Source organism: Pituophis catenifer, unplaced genomic scaffold (assembly GCF_029215685.1).
Source record: "Pituophis catenifer annectens isolate HBS135680 unplaced genomic scaffold, rPitCat1.0.hap2 SCAF_6, whole genome shotgun sequence".
NCBI lineage: Eukaryota > Metazoa > Chordata > Lepidosauria > Squamata > Colubridae > Pituophis > Pituophis catenifer.
The window spans coordinates 71,204,591-71,227,165 of record NW_027256886.1 but is presented as its reverse complement, the minus strand read 5'-3'; the positions used below and the strand labels follow the sequence as shown (position 1 = coordinate 71,227,165).

Genomic DNA, 22,575 nt, shown 5'->3' with positions numbered 1-22,575 from the left:
AGCTCAACCTCACCCCCACGACTGCTATCTGGTCTTGAACATGCTAACCTCCTGCCCAGTGTTCCAACCACTCGAGCCAGTGTGCTCCCAGGATATGCAGTTTAAGGAGTGTAAATCATTAGTACTTTATAGAAATATTGTTAAATAACAATTTCTTAACACAAAATGTTGTGTCCAAGTTGGCTGTAGATGATTTCATGGACTAAGTATGTGACATTACCTTGATGAATGGCTGATTTAGGAAGATGATTTTGAAGAGATTTGGAGGTCATTCACTCATATGAACAGTCGTGGGTTTCAAAACACATCGCTACTGGTTTGCTCATCAGCATGCGTGACGCTTCTGCGCATGCGCAGAAGCGTCCGGGCGGGTAGGCAGAGCCTCCCGCCATCGCCACTACCAGTTCGCCAGGGCAAACCCATAGCAACCCACCACTGCATATGAAGTATAACTAATTTCAGATGTGGGATTTTTCTTCTAATGTTGAAGAAAGGAGCAGCAGAAAACTTACTTTTAATCAACATATATTGATTAAAATCATCTTCTCCGATCTTGGAACTAGTCCTCATCTCTGACCCATTTTCCCTGTAGGTTAAATGGATTAGGTGAAAGGAGTGGATATTTTCATTGGAAAAATTGTGGCATGGGAAATCCAGTGAAATCCAATTTATTGGAAAATTAGGAACTCCCATTTTTATGAAGTGCCTAGTAATCAGTTGCAATTATATTTGTTTTGTCACAAGATTTTTATCTTTAAACATGTGAGAGTATCATTTTAATGCTTCTTGCCCTACTGTTAAATAGCAAAAATAGAAACTTTGATCTAGTTTCCTTGTTTGTACTGATTATGGCGTTATCATTGTTTTGTAAATCCACCAAGGATGAAAAATGAACAACTTGATCATCTGCTTTCTTCCTTTCTTTTGCCATAATTAAATCACAGCATGTACAATTTGCAAAAAAATAAACAGATTCCCATTTCCCTGGTTCCTTTTTACTTCCTGGAAAGAGGGTGACTATGTGTTACAAATTAGCACCATTCTCATGCCCTATTTTTCTTCATCTTTTGTTTAAATTAATGGAAAGCTCCAGTCAGTTTTAATGATGAAGGTAATTTTGATTTATATTGAAGTAGAAATGTCCTTACGAATGGCAGAATTTAAATATTCCAGATGAAGAGCCTCTTCACAATATGATGAACAAGTTTAACAGGAAATTAATGCAATTCATTTTGATAGCTATTTTCAGTTATGAAAAATGGCTGCAATGAACCAGTGCCTATTAGAACTCCTATATATTACTGTATGAACAATTTTAAGTACATTCTCATGTTTCCATCAAAATATATGGTACTATATCAGGGGTGGGTTCTTCTTACCTTTACTACTGGTCCGCAACGGGGCCGCTCATGCGCAGAAGCGTTCTGATGACATTGGGGTCAGTGGGCGGAGCCTCCTGCCGGTTTTACTACTGGTTCTATACAACTGGTACAAACCAGGGGCAACCCACCACTGTACTATATGCACTATGTGTTTTGTTTTCTTTATTTAAATATTTATTTTTAAAATTCTGGTCTGTGATTATAATATAAGATTGATATTTGCTTAATGTTGGAGGAAGATAACAAAATCCAGATGGATCTTGACAGACTTGAACCCTATCTAACAGACTTGGGCCCTATCTAACAAAATGAAATTCAATGTAATGTAGAGAAAAGTAAAGTCTTACACTTAGGCAAGAAAAACCAAAAGTACACATATAGACAAGTGAAACCAGGCTGACTAGCAGTAACTGTGAGAGGGATCTCTGAGTCTTAGTGGATAACCAGTTAAATATGAGCCAACAGTGTGCGGCGGCAGCCAAAAAAGCCTATGCAATCCTAAATTGCATTAACAGAGGGATACAATCAAGATCAAGTGAGGTACTAATACCAGTCTATAAAGCCTTAATAAAATCATACCTAGAATAGTTCATCCAGTTTTGGTCACCACACTATAAAAAAAGATGTTGAGACTCTAGAAAAACTGCAGAGAAGAGCAACCAGAATGATTAAGGGACTGGAGAATAAAACATATGAAGAATGGGTTGCAGGAACTGGGCCTGGCTAGTCTAGTGAAGAGAAGGACCAGGGGAGACATGATAGCAGTCTTCCAATATTTGAGGGGCTGCCACAGAGAGGAGGGGGTCAAGCTATTTTTCAAGGGACCCGAAGGCCAGACAAGGATTAATGGATGGAAACTGATCAGGGAGAGATTCAACTTAGAAATAAGGACAATTTTCTGACAATGAGAACAATCAACCAATGGAACAGCTTGCCTTTGGAAGTTGTGGGAGCTTCATCAGTGGAGGCTTTCAATAAGACTGCCATTTGTCAGAAATGGTGTAGGGTCTCCTGCTTGGGCGGGGGGTTGGACTAGATGCCTACTAGGTCCCTTCCAATTCTGTTAATCTGTTAATCAATTTATTTTCAATTTCGGGTTATTTCATAGGACACAAATGAATATATTTAAAATGGCACAGAACAAAAAAAAATGGCTGACATGCTTCTGATGTTTTCTCTGAATATTTACTTGACATTGCCCCTCAAAAAAAAAAAAAAAAAAAAAACACAAAAAACCTGGAATACATATCCATAAAACTATGATATGTATGATGTAATAGTTGTATGTCAATACTATAACTGAAATAGTAGATGGGTAAATGTATTTTTGGTCACCAATATTAGACGTGCCCAAATCATTTGTTTAAAGTGAAGAATTATGTATATGGCTATGATAATTTGTTTTAATTCAAAAGCTATAACATTGAGAAACGTGTCATAGCTTAAAAAAATAGTTTGACTCATTTCCAAAGCTTATCAAAATCCTTTTGGATTCAGGTTTGCACCTTACACCAGAAACAAAGCGAAACATACTGTATATCTGGAATTATAATCTCCATGTGCATAGATGCTGGCAAATTGCTATACTAAAAGCATCATATCATTACAAGAACATGTTGTTATATAAATTTATCCTCTCTGTGATCAGATCCGTGAGCAGAATTCCTTAAATGATCAGATTTTATCTTGCCTGTTACCTTTATAATATCTTAAATAAAGATACCAGAAAGTTAAGCCTCTTGATGCTTATTGTTTAACAGCCATAGAAAAGGAAGTCAAACAGCCAATAGCATCCAATATAACAGTCTCACTTTACAAACCAAGGTGTTATATTTAGACTTTGTTTAGTATAATGTGTAAGGGATGCGGTGGCTCAGTGGCTAAAATGCTGAGCTTGTCGATCGAAAAGTTGGCAGTTCAGCGGTTCGAATCCCTAGTCCGCGTAATAGGGTGAGTTTCCATTACTTGTCCCAGCTTCTGCCAACCTAGCAATTCGAAAGCACATAAGAAATGCCAAGTAGAAAAATAGGGACCACCTTTGGTGGGAAGGTAACAGCATTACGTGCACCTTTGGTGTTTAGTCATGCTGGCCACATGACCACAGAGACGTCTTCGGACAGTGCTGGTTCTTCGGCCTTGAAACGGAGATGAACACCGCCCCTTAGAGTCAGGAATGAATAGCAAATATGTGTGAGGGGAACCTTTACCTTTACCTAGTATAATGTAGAAACAAAGTATTTTGGTTTGTTTAAGTAACCAAGATTAAAATAGCCAATTGCTTAATTAAATGTATTAACTCAGTCATTGTTTTGTATCATTAAAATGCACTTTATAACTTTTGCACAGCTAGGATAAATGGTATGACCCAATCACATAAGAGAACATACAGGTAGTGCTCAACTTACAACCACAATTGAACCCAGAATTTCTTTTGCTAAGTGAGACAGTTGTTAAGTGAATTTTGCCCCATTTTACAACCTTTCTTACCACAGCCGTTAAATGAATCACTGCAATTGTTAAGTTAGTAACACGGTTGTTAAGTGAATCTGGATTCCCCATTGACTTTACTACTCAGAGGTTGCAAAAGTTGATCACATGACCTTGGGACACTGCAAATATGAGTCAGTTGACAGGTATCTGAATTTTGATCATGTTGCAATGATGATGTAAAATGTGAAAAATGGTCTTAAGTCACTTGTTTCAGTGCCGTTGTAACTTTGAACAGTCACTGAATGAACTGTTGTAAGTCAAGGACTACCTGCATTTGAGCTTCTCTACAGAACTGTTGTTTTACCCCTAATGGGACACTGAATCTAGGATAATGGCCGTCAGTATTAAGCTAGCTAACCGTTCTTCAAGCCATTGGCAGAGGCCTGTTTGTTTGAGATAATGTGTAAAATGCATTTCAGATCCACAAGTCTGTACACTTTTCCAACTGAACAAGGAGGCACACATACATTATTACCCCCAGCAATATAAACCAACACAAGCAGACAAAGCATAAGGCTCATACATTAATATGCAGCTAATAAAAAAAAAGTAATTGTACAATCTGTATTCATGACTTAGTTGCTACGTTTGTACAAACTTCACTAAATCCGTCAAGGTGATATATAATTGAAAATTTATACCTTATAATCTAAGGACAATTCCACCCAAGGACACTGTGACAGTTTAAAAGCAACTCTGAACCTCCCTGACCTCATGACATTGGCTAATGCTCAGCTGCCGAACTGATATATTGCTAGATTAGCCAAGGTATAACCCAAATCGCCCCCAAAAAAAAAAAAAAAAAAAGCCAGCTATCTTTCTTTTTTAAATCCTGAAGCTCTGCAGAGCGTTTTTCTTGCTTTGTGTTTTCTCTCAACTCCAACTAACCCAAGGTCCTTTTAAAGAAATGTTGGCTCAACATCCCACAACATCCACTGAAATTTTATCTAAATATTCATTAAATGGAATTTACAATAGTAAATACTGATAATGTTGTGTCTAAGAATAACAATAGTAACAATATTCATACTAGGTTTCCCCCCCTCCCCTTTTGGAATTTTAATTTACAAAATTAGAGATGTTTGTAGTACAATAAAATTTAATAGTAAGTGTTCAAATGTGGCCTTCCTTTCTAATTTTTAGCTATTCTTCCATTGCTTATAGGGTAGATTCTTCATCCTGGAATCATGTTTTTGCTCTAATGTTATTTTATCTTGCTCAATGAAAGAAATAAAGTTTTGAATTTAAATAGAAAAAACAAAAGAAAGAATTGCTGACTTTTTTTTCACAAAAGTAAAATTAATAGGAATTCTGGTGATCTATGATTATTCTTTGGCAGGGAACAAAGAGATGTGCCAGCATTTTAAAGCTATTTTCTTTTCCTACATGTCAGAGTGGAAAGGGAGACTAATATAGTTGCAGTATAGACATGCCCTTACGGTGAAGTTCAGGTCTTGTTACCTAAAAGTGTTCAGTTCCTTTCCTTTCTTCTTTCTTCCTTGTTCTTTTCATTTCTGTCACTACAGCAGCCTGTAAACTTAGTTAAGGGTCTTGAGAGGACAGCTTGGTTACAAACTGATTCCATGATAACATGCTACTTTTGGCACTTTCATTGGGTTTTGTTACTGCTTGTTGTTTGGTTTTGCTTTCTGTGAGGATGTTCCTATTTAGACAATTTGGAGTTATAGTTGATTCACTATAGTGAGTTCTAGTTCTGCCTAGCACTCTCAAAGCTAAGAAAATTGCAGGATCTTCTTGAGAAAATCGCCAGCAATCAAGACTGACTTGAGGGCACAAAAAGGACATGTTTGTAATATGGAATAGAACTAGCTTCCCGTGACAAATACACAGAAGTTTGTGTTTGTTTGTTTATGTTCTGACCCAGCCTTCGCAAGCAATGAGAAACCACTTACTCACGAGTAAAACAAACCCTTTTTTAAAACACAGCAGGAACAGTTTTTGTTCACATGAGTACTCAAGATAAAAAGTCCTTCAATGATTAAGCCAAGCAAAAACAGTTCCTGTTCACCCTGGCTGAAGCAAATTCACTACCTTTTATTTCCCAGCAGGAAGACTCAGTTGGCACTTCAAATACAAAGCAATTAGTCGTTCTGGCAAAGGAATCCAATTTGATTGATGTACACTAGAAAATGAATGGTTGTCTGAGACAACAGGCCACTCCCAAACCCCTCCTATTTATTTCCCAGCCAGGGAGGGGCTGGCTAGCGTCTACAACTTCTTTTCCCTGACAGACGGCTTATTACAGGGATGGGCTGCTGGGGGCTCACAGGGGTTTGTGAGAACTTCTAGCTAAGATTCTGTGCAGTTCAGAGAACCCCCAAATCCCACTCCTGGCTGGCCCCTCCCACCCCACCACGCCCATCCCACGCAGCCCGTTTTGGATGCAGGTAAGTGCAGGACGTGCACAGATGATCGAGGAGGGCAAAAAATGGACCTACTGGAAGTTCGGGAAGGTCAGAAACAGTCCCGTTTCTGGCCTCCAGAGGGCCTCCAGAGCCTGGGGAGGCTGTTTTCGCCCTCCCAGAAGCTTGAGGGAAGCCTCTGGCGCCCGGGGAAGGCAAAAACACCCCTCCACCATGGTGCAGGAGGCCAACTAGGCCATGCCCACCATGGCCACACCCACCCAGCAAATGGGCAGAGAACCCCTTTGCTAAAATTTTTGAAGCTCACCCCTGGCTTATTGCCTTCTGTTGCTCTGCTCCCCTCCCCTCTCTACTTATATGTGTGTCTGGGATGGGCCCTGTCTGTTTCTCCCTTTCTCTCAGCTCAGTCCACAAAGACAGCTGCCTCTCCACCTGGACCTGGGATCGGACAGAAGGCCCCGTCTCTGCATCTGCCTCTGATTCTGCTTCTTCATCAGAGTCTTCCAAAGGCTCCAAAGCTGGCCCAAGCTCCCATTCTCACTCCCGCTCCTCCTCATCTGACTCTGCTGCTAGCTCTGCTGGCAGCCGATGGGCCACAACAGTTAGTTTTAAATCCGACGGATGCACTAGATAACAATTTGGTTCATTTTCTTTTTGGGAGGAGTGGTCTGAATATTTCTTTCTTTCTAGCTAACTAAATCTAGAATTGCCAGCAATTTGAGCAGGGTGCTGACTGAATTACTATGTTTTTGGCAAGGTCCTATTGATCAACTGAAGGAAGAGCACTGATTGGTTAATGATGGTGATTCTCAACATGCTGAGAGGGAACATAGTTATTTTTGTACTAGGATTTGTTGAAGTCACCTAATAACCAAATTGAGCAGGTGTCAACTCTGAAGCTAGCCTGACTGAGGCCATCTTGGAGGCTTCATTGTTGCCACAATGGTGATGAAGGTTAGGGAGGGGAGAATAGAGATAGCTGGGGTTTTGTTGCCAAAACAAAATAGTTTCCCTGAGAACCAAGGACATTCCCACAGTAGCTGAAGAGAGGAGGAGTGAAGTTTGCAAGCAACCGGACAGCACCTTGATTAGACCATGTGACTGATTGTTTGGGAAAGGGGGAAGAACTTCTACTTTTAATTAGGTGAAAACCTAATTGTGGGAACTTTTAGAGTCAGTTTTCACCAGTCTGTGCCAATATGATATATCCAATAAACTTGTTATTTGAGGAAACTGCTTGCCTCGGAATTCTGTTTGCTATGGGTGTATTACTTGGAACCCTGACAGCAGGTACTGCAGGACACAGTTTGGGAACAGGAGTAGATGAATGTTAATGATCACACTTTAGTCCTTCTGAGGAAGTCAGATGGAGCAGCTGAAGACAGACACAACTCTAGGAGGCAGATTTTTACAGTGTGTTAAATCAAGCAAGTCCCCAAAGATAGCATAAAAACTGAATAGGTTCCTTTCATTTTTTTCCTATCCCTTTCAGTGGTGAAATCCAATTTTTTTTTACTACCGGTTCTGTGGGCGTAGCTTGGTGGGCGTGGCTTGGTGGGCGTGGCAGGGGAAGGATACTGCAAAATCTCCATTCCCACCCCACTCCTGGGAGAAGGATATTACAAAATCTCTATTCCCACCCCACTCTGGGGCCAGCCAGAGATGGTATCTGCCGGTTCTCCAAACTACTCAAAATTTCCACTACTGGTTCTCCAGAACCTGTCAGAACCTGCTGGATTTCACCCCTGATCCACTTGCACATTCCTTTTCAGTTTACCAATATTTCATCTGCAACCTCCAGTTTCCTTGAAAGGTATGTACATCATCCACTACTCTGCATCCTTTAAATAGCAAGGTGATAATCATACAAACAAGACTTACCTTTGCAGTTTTCTAGTACTTAAAAAAAACCCTGAACCATTCTTCTAAAGATTGCAAATAAATGATGCACGATTGAATCCTCTTAGTTAACCAAAACAACTTCCTCCAACAATTTTGTTCATATTTAATTCACCAATTAAAGGGTTTTCACAAACCCATGAGATGTGAGGCTGAGCAAGCCTCTTGACTTTGCATAGCTTGATAATGTACTGTATATTTGGGTCTATGCATATTAAACATTTCAGAAAAGTTAGAAATCTGTTCTTAGATGAATGCAGAGCTTTCAAGAGTGGAGCACAGGGTTTTCTATGCAGAATTTCAAACACAACTATTCTATTCTAGCCTATTCCCTATATCAACATATTCTTCAGGATGTCTATATAGCTATACACACAGAGAGACAACTTCTTAAAGGAGTTCCCTTAAACATGCATTGAAGTTGGAGGTATCAGGTGATAATATGGAGGGAATGCATATAAATGCTTACAATCTTGCAATTCAATCTCTTCTCTGACAAAAGATTCTGATATGATTCCTTAAGGCAACCCCCCCAAAAAAAACCCACCAGACAAATAAATACAAATAATTGCTTCACTATTATACTTTCTGCAGTCTAATTTAAATGTTTTAAATTGCAGATACCTTCTTTCTTCCTGCCAAAAGGTTATCAGTTCCCACACACAATTTTTCACTTTTCTTCTAGGTGGGGAAAAACATGTCATCTATAAGATGGTACACTTTCAATTCACTGACAAATAGTTTGGAATATTGGAAGAAGCTGTGATAGTTTCAGAACAGAAACCTCCACAGATTTTCTACAGAGGCATTTCTTTCCCTTCCCTTATGAAAAAGAAAAATTGTATCACTCAAATTGAGTAAGCTTTGAGCTATGAGATCTGTAGTACATAATGTTTGGTAGGAGAGCCTCTGTGCATCCATATTGCCTCTGGCCATCCTAACCCTTCACCTTAGATTCATTCATCAGCTATGATTCTAACTCCTGGCTATATGAGCAAACATTAGTCAAGACCAAACTAGAATTGATTCACCTATCATTTCTCATCCTATCTTATGTTGTTTGGGTACTCATGATTTTGTAGTCCATTAATATGTGCATAGGTGAAGTTGTGCTGTTGTATATAACCCACTTCTTCATAAGAACATACAATCATTAGCAATGCTCTCCTAGATCAGACCCCTGGCACATCTAGTCTATCTGTCTGTTCTGACAGTGGCCAACCAACTGTAGAAGGAAGCCTAAGTCAACAGATGACTTTCAAAGGCTGGTCTCCATTGTTCTTATGACTTCCATAATATTGTCCCTGTGTAAGAATGTAATAATAAATTAAAAGCAAGATTAGTTCCTCCCAAGTCAAGAGAATAAATTTTAAGAACTCTTTTTTTACTTAACTGTACTCATGTTCTCAGGCACCCATGGTCTTGTAACCATGTTGTATATTTCAGCTGCCTATCAACTCCCCAAAAAACTTTATATATGTTTGTGTAATGGGATGTGTAAAAATAACATTGAGAAGCAGGAGGAAGAGCCACAGTCAAGAAACAGGTAAGAGAGGAATCCAAAGCAACATTGGAATTTGAGAAAGACTAAGATCACAATAGTGATAGGAATAGTGCATTCAGTTTTGGTCATCACATTACAAAAAAGAGCAACTTTAGCCTGGAGGCTAAAACATATGACGTACAGTTGCAGGATTTGGGTCTGGCTAGTCTAGAGAAATGAAAGACTAAGGGTGATATAATATTCCAATATTTGAGGGGCTGCCACAAAAAGAGTGATCAACTTATTTTCCAAAGCACCAGAGGTCAGGACAAGAAACAATGGATAGAAACTAATCAAGGAGAGAAACTACCTGGAATTAAGGAGAAACTTCCTAACTGTGAGGACAATTAATCAGTGGAACAGGTTGCCTTCCGAAGTTGTGGGTGTGTGGAGACTTTTAAGAAGATACTGGACAGCCACTTGTCTGAAATGGTATAAGGTCTCCTGCTTGAACAGGGGTTGGACTAGAAGACTTCCAGTCACTTCCAGTCTATTCTGACTGTCTGAACTTGTCCCTCTCTGATATTCTTTACGATATAGGCAAGGAAAGGACAGGCATATTCAGAGTTGTATTGTAACATTTTAAAATAGTTTTAAGTAGTTTTAATATTCAAGACTTTGGTATTCAACTCTCATGCACCTCAAAGGCTGGCTATATATATATATATATATATATATATATATATATATATATATATATATATATATATATATATATATATATGTCTTTTTCTTTTTCGTAGGTTTTTATGTGCATATTCTTTCTAGCCAGGTTACGTAGGTAAAACCTGGCTAGAAAGAATATGCATATATATATATATATATATATATATATATATATATATATATATATATATATATATATTATTTTATATATGTATATAAAATAAAAGTTACAGCTTTATTTAATTTTTGTAGAGTTATTACTCTTATTGTGTGCTTTTTTTTCTTTGAAGGCATACTTATTTTAATTCGCTGAATTCTTAAATAAACATTGTGAGTTATTGTTTTTACACTTGCATCACAGATAATTTAAAGTGTTGAAAATACTTAAAATACAATCATGGGTTAGCTCATTTAATTAACACTTTCCTTAAGTATATGAGACTTAGAATTTTGTAAAAAGAATGTGGCAAAGTTATATTTTTCAAACGTATTATGAGTTTCCTTTAAATAATCAGCAAGTTCAAAAAACTGTTACTTATTTACTCATAATTTTCAAGGATTTCATTTTCTTAATGCTTTCTTTATGCTATAGGGCAACATATCACTGCATTTAGATTTATGGAAGAAGCTTGATTTGCAAAGAAACTTGTTTTTAAGCTAAGAGCGGACAAAATGAAGGTCAGGTGTGATGACAAAGTTCAAAGCTTCTAGTATGATGAAATCCTAAATCTGTTATTGAGATTTACAGCATACTGTATACTTACACTACTGCTATTTCTTTATAGTAGTTAGTTTTAAACATTCCAAGATACTATAGATATATTGGGCCTGGACACAAAAAAATAACTGCCAAATTATTTCCACTTTATGACTTACAGAAGAGGTTGAGCAGATGGACCACATGGATACTTTTGCTGGTTGTTATAAAAAGAAACCCTTATGTGATAAAGGAAATCTGGCATAAAAACAGATTTAAACTTAAAATAACTTTGTTGTCACTTTGAATTTACATTAATTGACATATATTAAAATAAAATTTCATTGCATATAACAAAATAGCTATGGATTGCTAACCAGTTCAATTTTTGTATATTTTTATTTCCTGCACCCTTTTACTTTGTTTTTAGTTCCTGCATTCCTTTTATTTTATAAAATAAAGCCAGACAAGCAGCAAACTGAACTGACAAAACAGATCAGCCTTTTGAAGATTAGGATTAAGATCTACAGTAGAAACCAGCAAGACATGGATTCCAAGAGAAGAATCTTGAAAACCCATCCAAGATTCTTTGTGGCTCATCTTATATTAATGAAAATCAAAGCAGGGTTGTTTTGAGCTTCTTTCTCATGTTTTCTTTCTCAGGATTGAATAACTCATAAAATTTCTCCGTAACAGCTCTTTCATTCTGCATCCAGTTTTGGTCACCATATTACAAAAAAGATGTAGAGACTCTGGAAAGAGTGTAGAAAAGAGCAACAAAGATGATTAGGGAGCTAGAGGCTAAAACATATGAAGAGTGGTTGCAGGAATTGGGTTTGTCTAGTCTGGTGAAAAGAAGGACTGGGGTGACATTACAGTAGTGTTCCAATATGTGAGGGGCCACCACAAAGAAGAGCAGGTCAATCTATTTTCCAAAGCACCAGAAAACAAGACAAGAAACAATGTATGGAACCTAATTAAGGAGAGAAGCAACCTAGAACTAAGGAGAAATTTCCTGCCAGTGAGAACAATTAACCAGTGGAACAGCTTGCCTTCAGAAGTGTTGGTGCTCCATCACTGGAGGCTTTTAAGAAGGGACTGGACAGCCAATTTTCTGGAATGGTATAGGGTCTCCTGCTTGAGAAGTGGGTTGGACTAGAGGACCTCCAATGTCCCATCCAACTGTTTTATTCTGTTATTCATTCATTCATTCCCTATTTCCTTCACAATATATGATATTATTCTGTAATAGTTTTAATCTTCTTTGAGAATGCCTGTAAATTTGTAGGGGGAATAATCTAACCTGTGCACGTTTTTAAGCTTCTGTATTACTTCCATTTCTAATGTATAGTGATATAAAGATTCTGAGATAAATTTTCAAGGGTTTTGAAGCTGAATTCAGCACTGTGATATATAGTTATATTTGGGAGAAATAGGGGGAATTTAGCACAATCATGATCTGGATGTAAGTGAAATGATATGAACCAACTGAGTTTTTCTTCATTACTAATTTGGAACAGATGTAAGTAGGTTCAGAACAAGCAATATTTTTGAATACATTTTTCCTTATTTTTCAAAGTTAAGTTACATAAATCATCATAGTCTTAACGTTTAATTAATACTGGACAAATACCACCATAATCAAAATATAATGTATTAGTAATTATTATTATTCATATGTATTAGTACAATTATACAATTATTGTGTTATTTGCATCTTGTTATTTGCACCTGGGTCTTCGGAGAGGGGCAGCATATAAATTGAATAAATAAATAAATAAATAATCTCATAATAGTGCAAAAAACATTAAAAAAAATAAAAACATCTGAATGTCCAGGTTTGGGAGTGATCATCATGGAGAAAATCTATCTAAGTGTCCATAGAAATTATGACACTTAAATTGAAACATTGAATGTTTTCTCCAGTCACATTGTTGATAAATGTAAGATAAACTAATGGCATGGTAGAACTTCATGTTGCCCTGGAGATTAATGCACACTGACCTAGGTCAAATGTTCTTTACCTACAATCCTATTCCAAAATCTGAAAGTAAACTCATTGGAAACTTATAGAAGAGTTTATTAGCAACAAAAGATGGGTAATAAATTAGATGTACTATTCGTTGAATTTTCATTCAACATGCAGTGGACATAGTACTCCTTCCTCCATTTTTTCATTTACCTGATTTTTTAGTGGCAATGGCAGCCCTCTGTAATATCCCCCCTTCCCGGTGGAAATTAAGTTAAGTTAGGTTCTTGTGTTATCTTCCTTCTGAATGTAGCAGAAAATGGAGTTTTCCAACACGGCATTTTGGATGTGACATTTTCTGGAATGAGGTATATAAACTCACAGCTGATGCTTTATGCTTTATCATATATATTGGGGAGTCATTGTGATAGATACATCATGGTTGTGTTAACTGCTATTGTAACTTCTGTGAACCACCAGGATTGCAGTGCAATAGAAATATTCATTTTTCTCCTGTTCAATCATGTCTGATTCTCGGAAACTGTCTGGAACAATGTTTTTCAGAAATGGTTTGCCATTGCTTCTTTCTAGGACTGAGAGAAAGTGACTAGCCCAAGGTCACCCAGCTGGCTTTGTGCCTAAAATGCAACTAGAACTCACAATCTCCCAGTTTCTATCCTGATGCCTTAATCACTGCACCAAACTGGTTCTCTAGTTTCTAGTAATACAAATATACATAAATAATAAAGTTGACATGACTCATAGCTATATAAAGACTTCTGATATCCATTAAGACTTGTAGGCATATAATAGCTATATCCCACACGTCCATGAAGATCACTATGGTTATTCCTGATCAATTTACTTTTGACAATGAGAGCAAGGCTGCAATAAAACAGCCATCTAAACACTATCGTTAAAGAACAGATGGGATATATGCAAGAAATATTTTTAATTTTTAATTTTTTTATATTTGATTTATATGCCGCCCTTCTCCAGAGACTCAGGGCGGCTTACAATGCGTTAAGCAATAGCCTTCATACTTTTGTATATTTATACAAAGTCAGCTTATTGCCCCCACAAACTGGGTCCTCATTTAACCTACCTTAGAAAGGATGGAAGGCTGAGTCAACCTTGAGCCTGGTAAGATTCGAACCTGCAGTAATTGCAGGCAGCTGTGTTACTAACAGGGTGCTTTAAACCACTGTACTACCAAGGCTCGGTTTAAAACATGAATGATGGAGAAAAAAGAAAGTATGAAAGTTTTCCATAAAAATATTACAGCTGTAGAAAGTGAAAGCTTTATATCTTTTCAACACAAGCAATATACAGGTATATATTTCAATGGTCACTGACTTGTAAAATTTAATTCAAAAGCCCAAGGTTCTTTTGAACTTTAAATATATCTTGTATGGAATTTAGGCAGTCCAGGTTTATCCATTGGAATAAAGGCTGCAATAATATTTCTTGAAACTTATTTTGTAAACAGAATCCTGCAAGGGATGAAAATAAAACCTTCTGCATGTAAACAAAATATATGCAGGCATTAAAGGCTGAATGGAATTGGTTCAAGTACAGTGAATGGATAAATGTAGGAATAATTCTGGAGATTCAGTATCAAGTTTCCTACAGTTCATAATATACATCATTATAGCAATAAATCATTAATGAAGATAGGTTTTATTCAACATTATAATGCAATATGAAATCACTATCAAATGCCTTTTCAGTTATGAAACTGAGTTATTTTTGTGTGTCTAAAATTAGTTCAGAGAGTTGGGTATCCCCAGGGATAATAAAGGATGTTTCTTAAAAAATTGCAACCCAGAAAAACTCCTTCATCAACATAAACCCTTATTCTTAACTTCATAATTCCAGATTGTTTCAAAGCATGAAAACTCTCTAAAACAGCTCAACAAAACTTTTAATTTGAAACCATTCTGTCTTTGAAAATTAACCCCATTTTGCATATTGAAATACAGTTATTAGGCTCAGTTCATGAAGTAATATTTATGATTAAGTCACTTTGGAGAAACCTGACTAATTATGTTTTGTATCCTTCATTAACTTGAAAGATGTTGGTAAATTCTCTTGATATTTTAATGAGCAATTTCTATTTCATTTCCTCAAAGCATTGTTGACTTAATTTTTCTTTCTGTTGTTAGATGTCAGTTTGTTTTCTTCTGTTTTCAGATATTTTTAAAGGCAACTGGTGGTTTATTTTAAACCTATTTTAGTTAAAGGTAACTTTTCCCCCCTTTCCATTTGAGGATACTCCAATTACTACTAGTGTAATGTAATAAAATCTTCCCTATTGGTACAATTGGTTTGTACTGTTACACTTTTACCTCAGTTCTCTATTTTTACTGCTTCATATATATTATTTTTTTTAATGTCAATAAACCATAACAAAATCTTACTTATTTTCTTTCATTATTCTGCTTTGCTTCCACTGATGACTCTTAACTTCCTTGCAGACTGGCAGTATGAGGGTAAGAAGGCCAACTGTGAAACTTCCTGAAAATTGTTTGTCTGTTTTTCACTGTGGCTCTGTTTAAAACTTTGTTGAAATTCTACTCAGTCTAATTAGAGACTTGGGCTGCAATTAAATTTCAATTATGTGTCTTTTTCCTGTGAAGCTTTAATTATGATTTATTTCTGTAATCATTTTTTTTCTGTTTTTATTGTGGTTTAAATTACCACCACATCATCTGTCTAGAAAAACCCTCTGTTCCATAGTAGTTTCTGTTTAGCACAAGACATGATTAAAAACAAAACAATGATGTTTATTGTGTTGTGTTATGGTAAAGGCATTGTGTTTGTGGATATGATCCAAACATATGAAATTTAAGAAGCAAATCTTAGTAAAACAATGTACATTGGATTTAAAGAAAAAGATATTCCTGGATAAAGTTTTCTAAAGAAAACCTTATGTAGTCATAATTAAGAGTCATGTAAAATCTGGCTTAACATTCTGGAAGTTGATAGCATCAAACGCAGATTGTTTTACAACTATATTCACCGTACTTGTTAAAATGATTACCAACAAATTTTGTCTTGTATGCCAAAATTTATGGCCTGTAGAATAATTCTTAGTTTTATATTTATAGACTGCAAGTTGGCCAGGGCAGGACCTCCAGCAACAATAGTTCCAATTGATGAAGAAAGTCGGAATGGTGAGTATGTATGTAAATTATGAGACTATTTCTTATGCCACCATAAATAATATATACATTAATAACAGCAACAAAATGATTTTATATTCTATTTTCAAAGTGTATGTGCTTCTGGTTCAGGGGTGAAATTCAGCAGGTTCTGACAGGTTCTGGAGAACCGGTAGTGGAAATTTTGAGAAGTTTAGAAAACTGGCAAATATCACCTCTGGCTGGCCCCAGAGTGGGGTGGGAATGGAGATTTTGCAGTATCCTTCCCTTGCCACGCCCACCAAGCCACACCCACAGAACTGGTAGTAAAAAAAATTGAATTTCACCACTGCTCTGGTTTATTGAGTTTGGTAGTCTACATCCTTTTCAGTGATAAATTATTTGCCTAATGTGATTTCAAATGTTAATCTGATGTTTTGGTCTTTAGCCGTTCCTGTGGACTGAAGGAAAGACCTAACATCACAGGTTCAGGAGCAAATGGACAGCAACTAATTGATTGGTTTTAGAACTATTGTTGTTTGCTCTCAGCCTTATTCATGTGGTTTTCAGGTTTCGAACCAAGGCACTCTGCATAATATTGTCCTATTCATCTAAAATCTGAATTTTAGGAGATGTCAGAATCCTCAATTTACAACCATTCATTTAACAATGGTTCAAAGTTGAAGTGATTTGCAACTTGTCTTTGCACCATCCTGGCAGTCAAGTGATCTCAGTTAGGCTGCTTGGCTACTAACTCACATTTATGAATATTTTCAGGAACATATGATTACCTGATCATGATTTGTGTCCTTACCAGCCAGTTTCCAACAAGCAGCTTCAATTGGGGAAGCTGGATTTGCTTAATCATGTTGTTTCACTTAATGATCTTACTGAAAATGGTTGGAAACTAGGGTCCCGTCACGTGATGTCTCATTTAATGTTCGTACCAAGTCCTAATTGTGGTTGTAAATCAAGGATTACTTATATACTAAATCTGGACAAAAAACATTTCAAAAGGAATGAAGGAACTGAGGTGTTATCTGAAGCTATCAGTGTGTGGGTGTGGGTGTGTGACAGTGGTGGGATTCAAAAAAAAATTATTACCAGTTCTGTGGGCTTGGCATGGTGGGCATGGCATGGCTTGGTGGGTGTGGCAGGGGAAGTATACTGTAAAATCTCCATTCCCACCCCACTCCAGGGGAAGGTTACTGCAAAATCCCCAATCAGCTGGGACTCAGGAAGCAGAGAATAGATGGGGGCGGGGCCAGTCAGAGTTGGTATTTACCGGTTCTCCAAATTACTCAAAATTTCCGCTACCGGTTCTCCAGAACTGGTCAGAACCTGCTGAAACCCACCTCTGGTGTGTGATATGTGTGGGTATGCATGGGGTGGGGGGAGGAGGAGGATTATTTATAAAAGCTCCTGAAGTATTTTTCCTTTATTCATCTTTCGGAAAATAACCAAAATTGTTAATTCTCCCAAATAAGACAATGAAATAACGGAAGGGAAGGCCCATAATATTTTGAAATTATTTCCTTATAATGGATATGAAGTTATATGTGCTTTTATTATCACATTTGGTAATTTGTAGACTTTGAAAGGTATCACTAGGGAAGGCATTCAGGAAGTAACTACTGTTTGGAAAAGTTATTCTTCATGAAAGAGAATTGCCCAATGAAATTAAATAGTAACAGAGAGAGGATTATAATAGAAGAGAAAGTGGAAACAATTTTTTTTTTTTAATTTGATTTATATGCCGCCCTTCTCCGAAGACTCAGGGCGGCTTACAATGTGCTCAGCAACATTGGTGTGCTCAGGAAACAATTAGTGAATGGTTGAAATTTATAGAAAATGAAATGAGGAAAGAGGAAATTTATGGAAAATTAAACATTAATTGGTTTGAAAGAATTCAAATGAATAAATGGAATAGGAAATGCAAAGAAAGGAACGATGAGAGCAGAAAGGAAACGGAATTTGAAAATTTGACATCTCGAATAATAAAAGATGAAATTGGGCCAAAGGGATTAGTTAGTAAAATTTATAAAATTATTAACTCTGATAATAATTCACAAAGGGTAATGAAAGAGAATTGGGTAAAAGAACTGTGTATTGAAATTTCTGATCAAAATTGGAATGTGAATTGGGTTAGCAGAATAATGAGGACATTATCAATAAGGATTAAAGAACATAATTATAAAGTTATTTGGAAGTGGTATTTGACCCCAATAAGACTTTTTCAAATGGATAATAAAGTGGATAAAATGTGTTGGAGATGTAAAGTGGAACTCGGGACTATGCTCATATGTGGTGTAAATGTAATGGGGTTGAACTTTTTTGGTCTAGGATAGAAAATGAAATATTTGAAATAATTAAGAAGAGGGTCAAATTGAAATTGGAAACCATATTATTATTAATATTGAATGAAACAACATTAACAACTGGAGAAAGAGAATTGGTGAGGATTTTGGTTATAATGGGGAGAATTATAATTGCTAGATATTGGAAATTAAATGTTGACTTAAAATTAGAAGAATGGTACAATGAAACATGGAAATTTGCATTAAATGATAAATTGACTTGTGATATTAAAATTAGAAGTGGTATATATAAAGAAAATGTTTTTTGGAACACTTGGCAACCATTTGTGGACTTTGCACTTGGGAGATCGGATGAATCGGCACCAGTACCTTATCAAAGAGATTTCTGGAAGAATTGAAGACTTCAAGTTCCTAAAACTTCCTTTCCGTTTGTATAGCACGTTGGGGGAAAAAAATTTTTTTCTTTCCTTACTATTGATTTTTTGTATTGATTTTTTTTCTTTTTTGTTATTCCTTAACAATAAAAATATAATAAATTTTTTTTTTTAAAAAAGAGATGCCTACGATAGTGCAAAAAAAAAAAAGTTATTCTTCAGGTTGAGATTTCCTGGAAAGATTATAAAGAGACAAATACAACAAGTAAAAAATAATAATCTTATTTTATTCTGAGGATTTCAAGATCCAATAAACTGTGATGCTTCTGTTTGATGTAAACTATGATAAAAGTTTCTGACCATCTAATTTTTGGTGTGTTTTTTTAACACATCCTGCATGTTCCTTTTGTCCTGTGTCAAACTTCTTGTGATCCTGTCCAGTGTTGGGCTTAAAAAGCAGGATAAGAAGTTGTATTATTGTATTGGTGACTTGCCTTGAAAAAAAAAAAAATAAGCCAAAGGAATGTATCAAAAGTTCACCCCAGAGACACAGTTTAACCAGGTTATACTGCAGTATGAATACTGGAAATATAAATAAACAATTTCAACTTTTCATATTCAGTAATGATATGAAAAAGATGAACAAGATTTGTCATAAGTATCCCCCTGATGAACAAAATGCATTAAATCTTTATGAAAATATTGGTATTTGCATAATATTCCCCTTGCCCACATATAGGGAATATTGCACATCTTCTCCCAAAGTAACTTCCCAGGCTTGATGTGCTCAGGCTTGATGTGCTCAGAGTTCCTTCAGTTAAACAATGCAAACTATCAGGAGCCCAAAAATGTTTCTTCCCTTTTGTAGCACCTGCCCTCTGGAATATGGTTCCCTCACAATGTGCTTTTTCAAAAGGCAACAGGATTTTGTTTTTCCTTGAAGACATTTTATTTCTCATCCAAGAAACTTCTTCAGTTCAGACTGACTGGTGGAGGATTGAAGGATTCATATTCCTTCATATTCCTATGCCATAGTCATCTGGTCATTAATGCTCTTTCTAAGAGCCATTGAGGCAACTTGGAGGTTTATCTGTGCCGTCAGGGTCACCTGAATAATGCAAATAGGTGTGGAACTCCCTGGAACTGCTGAAAGGATTGTGCTGTAAACAGGAAATAGGTGATATTGTATTGCTCCCCTAAGAATGACAGAGGGCTGTTTGCTCTTAACGTAAATGGACTCTTTGACCCTTCAATCAAACCAGCTGTCCTCTCTGTCCAGAACGTGGATTTGCTGTCCTCAACATAGTGTCCTTTATCTTTTAAATTCAGATGGACTGCTGAATCTTGTCCTGATGGGTTTGTTCTCCTATGGTATGCCATGTGTTTGTGAAGTGGTTGTTTTGTTTTTCCAATGTACAGATCTGTACATGTCTCACTGCATTGTACTGCATATCCCATTGCCCAGTTTGTGTTTTATCCTTGGGGTGGACAAGGTTCTCTCTTAGTGTATTTTTGGGTTTAAAGTGTGAATGTATATTGTGTTGGTTTAAAATCTAGATATCCCCCTCCTCCAAGATTTAGATTACCCTCCCTCAGAGGTGGGTTTCAGCAGGTTCTGACCAGTTCTGGAGAACCGGTAGTGGAAATTTTGAGTAGTTCGGAGAACCAGTAAATACTACTTCTGACTGGCCCCTCCCCCTCTATTCTCTGCCTCCCAAGTCCCAGCTGATTAGGAGGAAATGGGGATTTTGCATAACCTTTCCCTGGAGTGGGGAGGGAACAGAGATTTTACAGTATCCTTCCCCTGCCACACCCACCAAGCCACGCCACCAAGCCACACCCACAGAACCGATAGTAAATTTTTTGAATCCCACCACTGCCTTCCCCCCCCAGCTAAAAAGACTGATAAGCATTGCTCTTCAGCTAGTGTCAGCCCTTGAAGGTGGACCAGACTAGGTAACCACAGCTATAAATTGGAAGCTAATTTTATTATAAAGTTGCATTAATAGAATTTTTCAAGTCTGAATGTGTTGCCCCTCCCTCCTTTTAGCTTTATAAGTACTAGGGAAGGTCCCATCTGAGATGTTTCCTCTAATTACATTTCTCCAATTTCTTTTATATGACTGTTGCCTTGGTTGCAGCTCTTCCTCTTGTTCTTCAAGGTTATTCTCACACTTCACATTATATCTACACCTTTGGTGAAGAGGAGGAGCATCCTCTTGTTTCATTCCCATCTGGTCTGTTGTTCTCATCATCTTTTATCTTTGTAATTGGTTTTATTGTTTCTCCTTGTTTTAGTTGTCACGAGACACACAGAGCAGTTGGGAAGTCAGGCAGCATAACATTCAATAAATTAAAAAAAATAGAATGAATCCAATTGAGTACAAGTGAGAGCTTTCCTTAAGGACTAGCAGAAGGAAAATGGCTCCCTAAAGAAGTTGTTATTGAATCACAGGGGAAGAGCCCCAGGGGCATATAGGGAGGGGACTTTAGTTCAGTGTAATGGAAATATATAATTGTTTTTGTCTTTGGAGGATTTTTTTTCTGACTACCGTATTTTTCGGACTAAAAGACATATCAGAATATAAGACGCACGTTAGTTTTTGGGGAGGAAAATAAGAAAAAAACTGATTTGCGGGTAGATGGCCTCCCGGAATACCCCCAATCAGCTGTTCCCAGAGGTGAACATTAGCAATAGGTTCGTTGGTTGTAACCTCTGCGCCTTGCTTTTTTTTCGGCCTCTGAAACCTCCCTTTAAGAGGCTTTTTTTCAGCTTCTGAAACTTCCATTTCGGAGGCTTTATTTTTAGCCTCTGAAACCTCCCTTTAAGAGGCTTTTTTCAGCTTCTGAAATCTCCGTTTTAGAGACTGGGTGGAACTACATTCAGTGTATAAGACGCACCCAAATTTTTACCCTCTTTTAAGAGGGAAAAAGGTGCGTCTTATACTCCGAAAAATACTGTACTTTTGATTTCTGGACAGTTTCCTTAAATTCTGCTACCTTTTACTTGTTCTATGCATTTCCCGTAGTAAACCCTTTCTTTTTTTTTATTTCTAAATTAATAAGTGCCGAACACTTATCAACCACTATATTTTTAAAGATTTCTTCTTGTTGGACAATTTACTGAATTATTTACTCTCAGTCCTGCTTCAGCAACAGTGCTTCAATCCATGCAGAACATTCTGGTAATAAATGGAATGATAATCAAATACACTGTGTGCAGATATTTAATTATTTCAAATAGATTTCTTGCTAAGTTAGATGGAGGTGACATGCATTACCGCATAAGATTCTTTTGATTTCAGTGAAAAGGAAACACTGCAATTAGTCCACGGGGTTCTTACAATACTAATCCATCTTTGGTTTAAACATTTTTAAAATTTAGGGCAATACAATGAGTAGGTTTTCAGACACACTTTTAAAATAATGAAAGAAAATCACAACTGTTTAAAGCATTTTTAAACTCTTACAAGCTACTTCATACTTTGCATTAGAAACCATTTATGCTACCCACTCTGGATTGATAGGTTATAGACAGAAATCCATTATTCATAAATCAGTCAGTTAAATGACAGGTATTTCTGTACTTAGCAGTAAGAATAAAAGAACTTCTGAACACAAATAAATGTTTTTATGGAAGTGTTTAATAGGATTTTTTTTAAAAGTCAGATATTTCAGGACTGTGATATTTCAGAGTGGGGAAATAACTG

General features: G+C 36.7%; 1 protein-coding gene across 1 annotated transcript in view; it reads left to right on the top strand.

The window, feature by feature from the left end:
* Nucleotides 1-22,575, top strand: part of PCDH15 (protocadherin related 15) — a 403,619-nt gene that overhangs the window by 20,019 nt on the left and 361,025 nt on the right. Inside the window, exons 2-3 of the mRNA XM_070946499.1 lie at nt 15,508-15,522; nt 16,141-16,206. Coding sequence (XP_070802600.1) covers nt 15,508-15,522; nt 16,141-16,206 — 81 coding nt within the window. The remainder of the gene's footprint in view (nt 1-15,507; nt 15,523-16,140; nt 16,207-22,575) is intronic.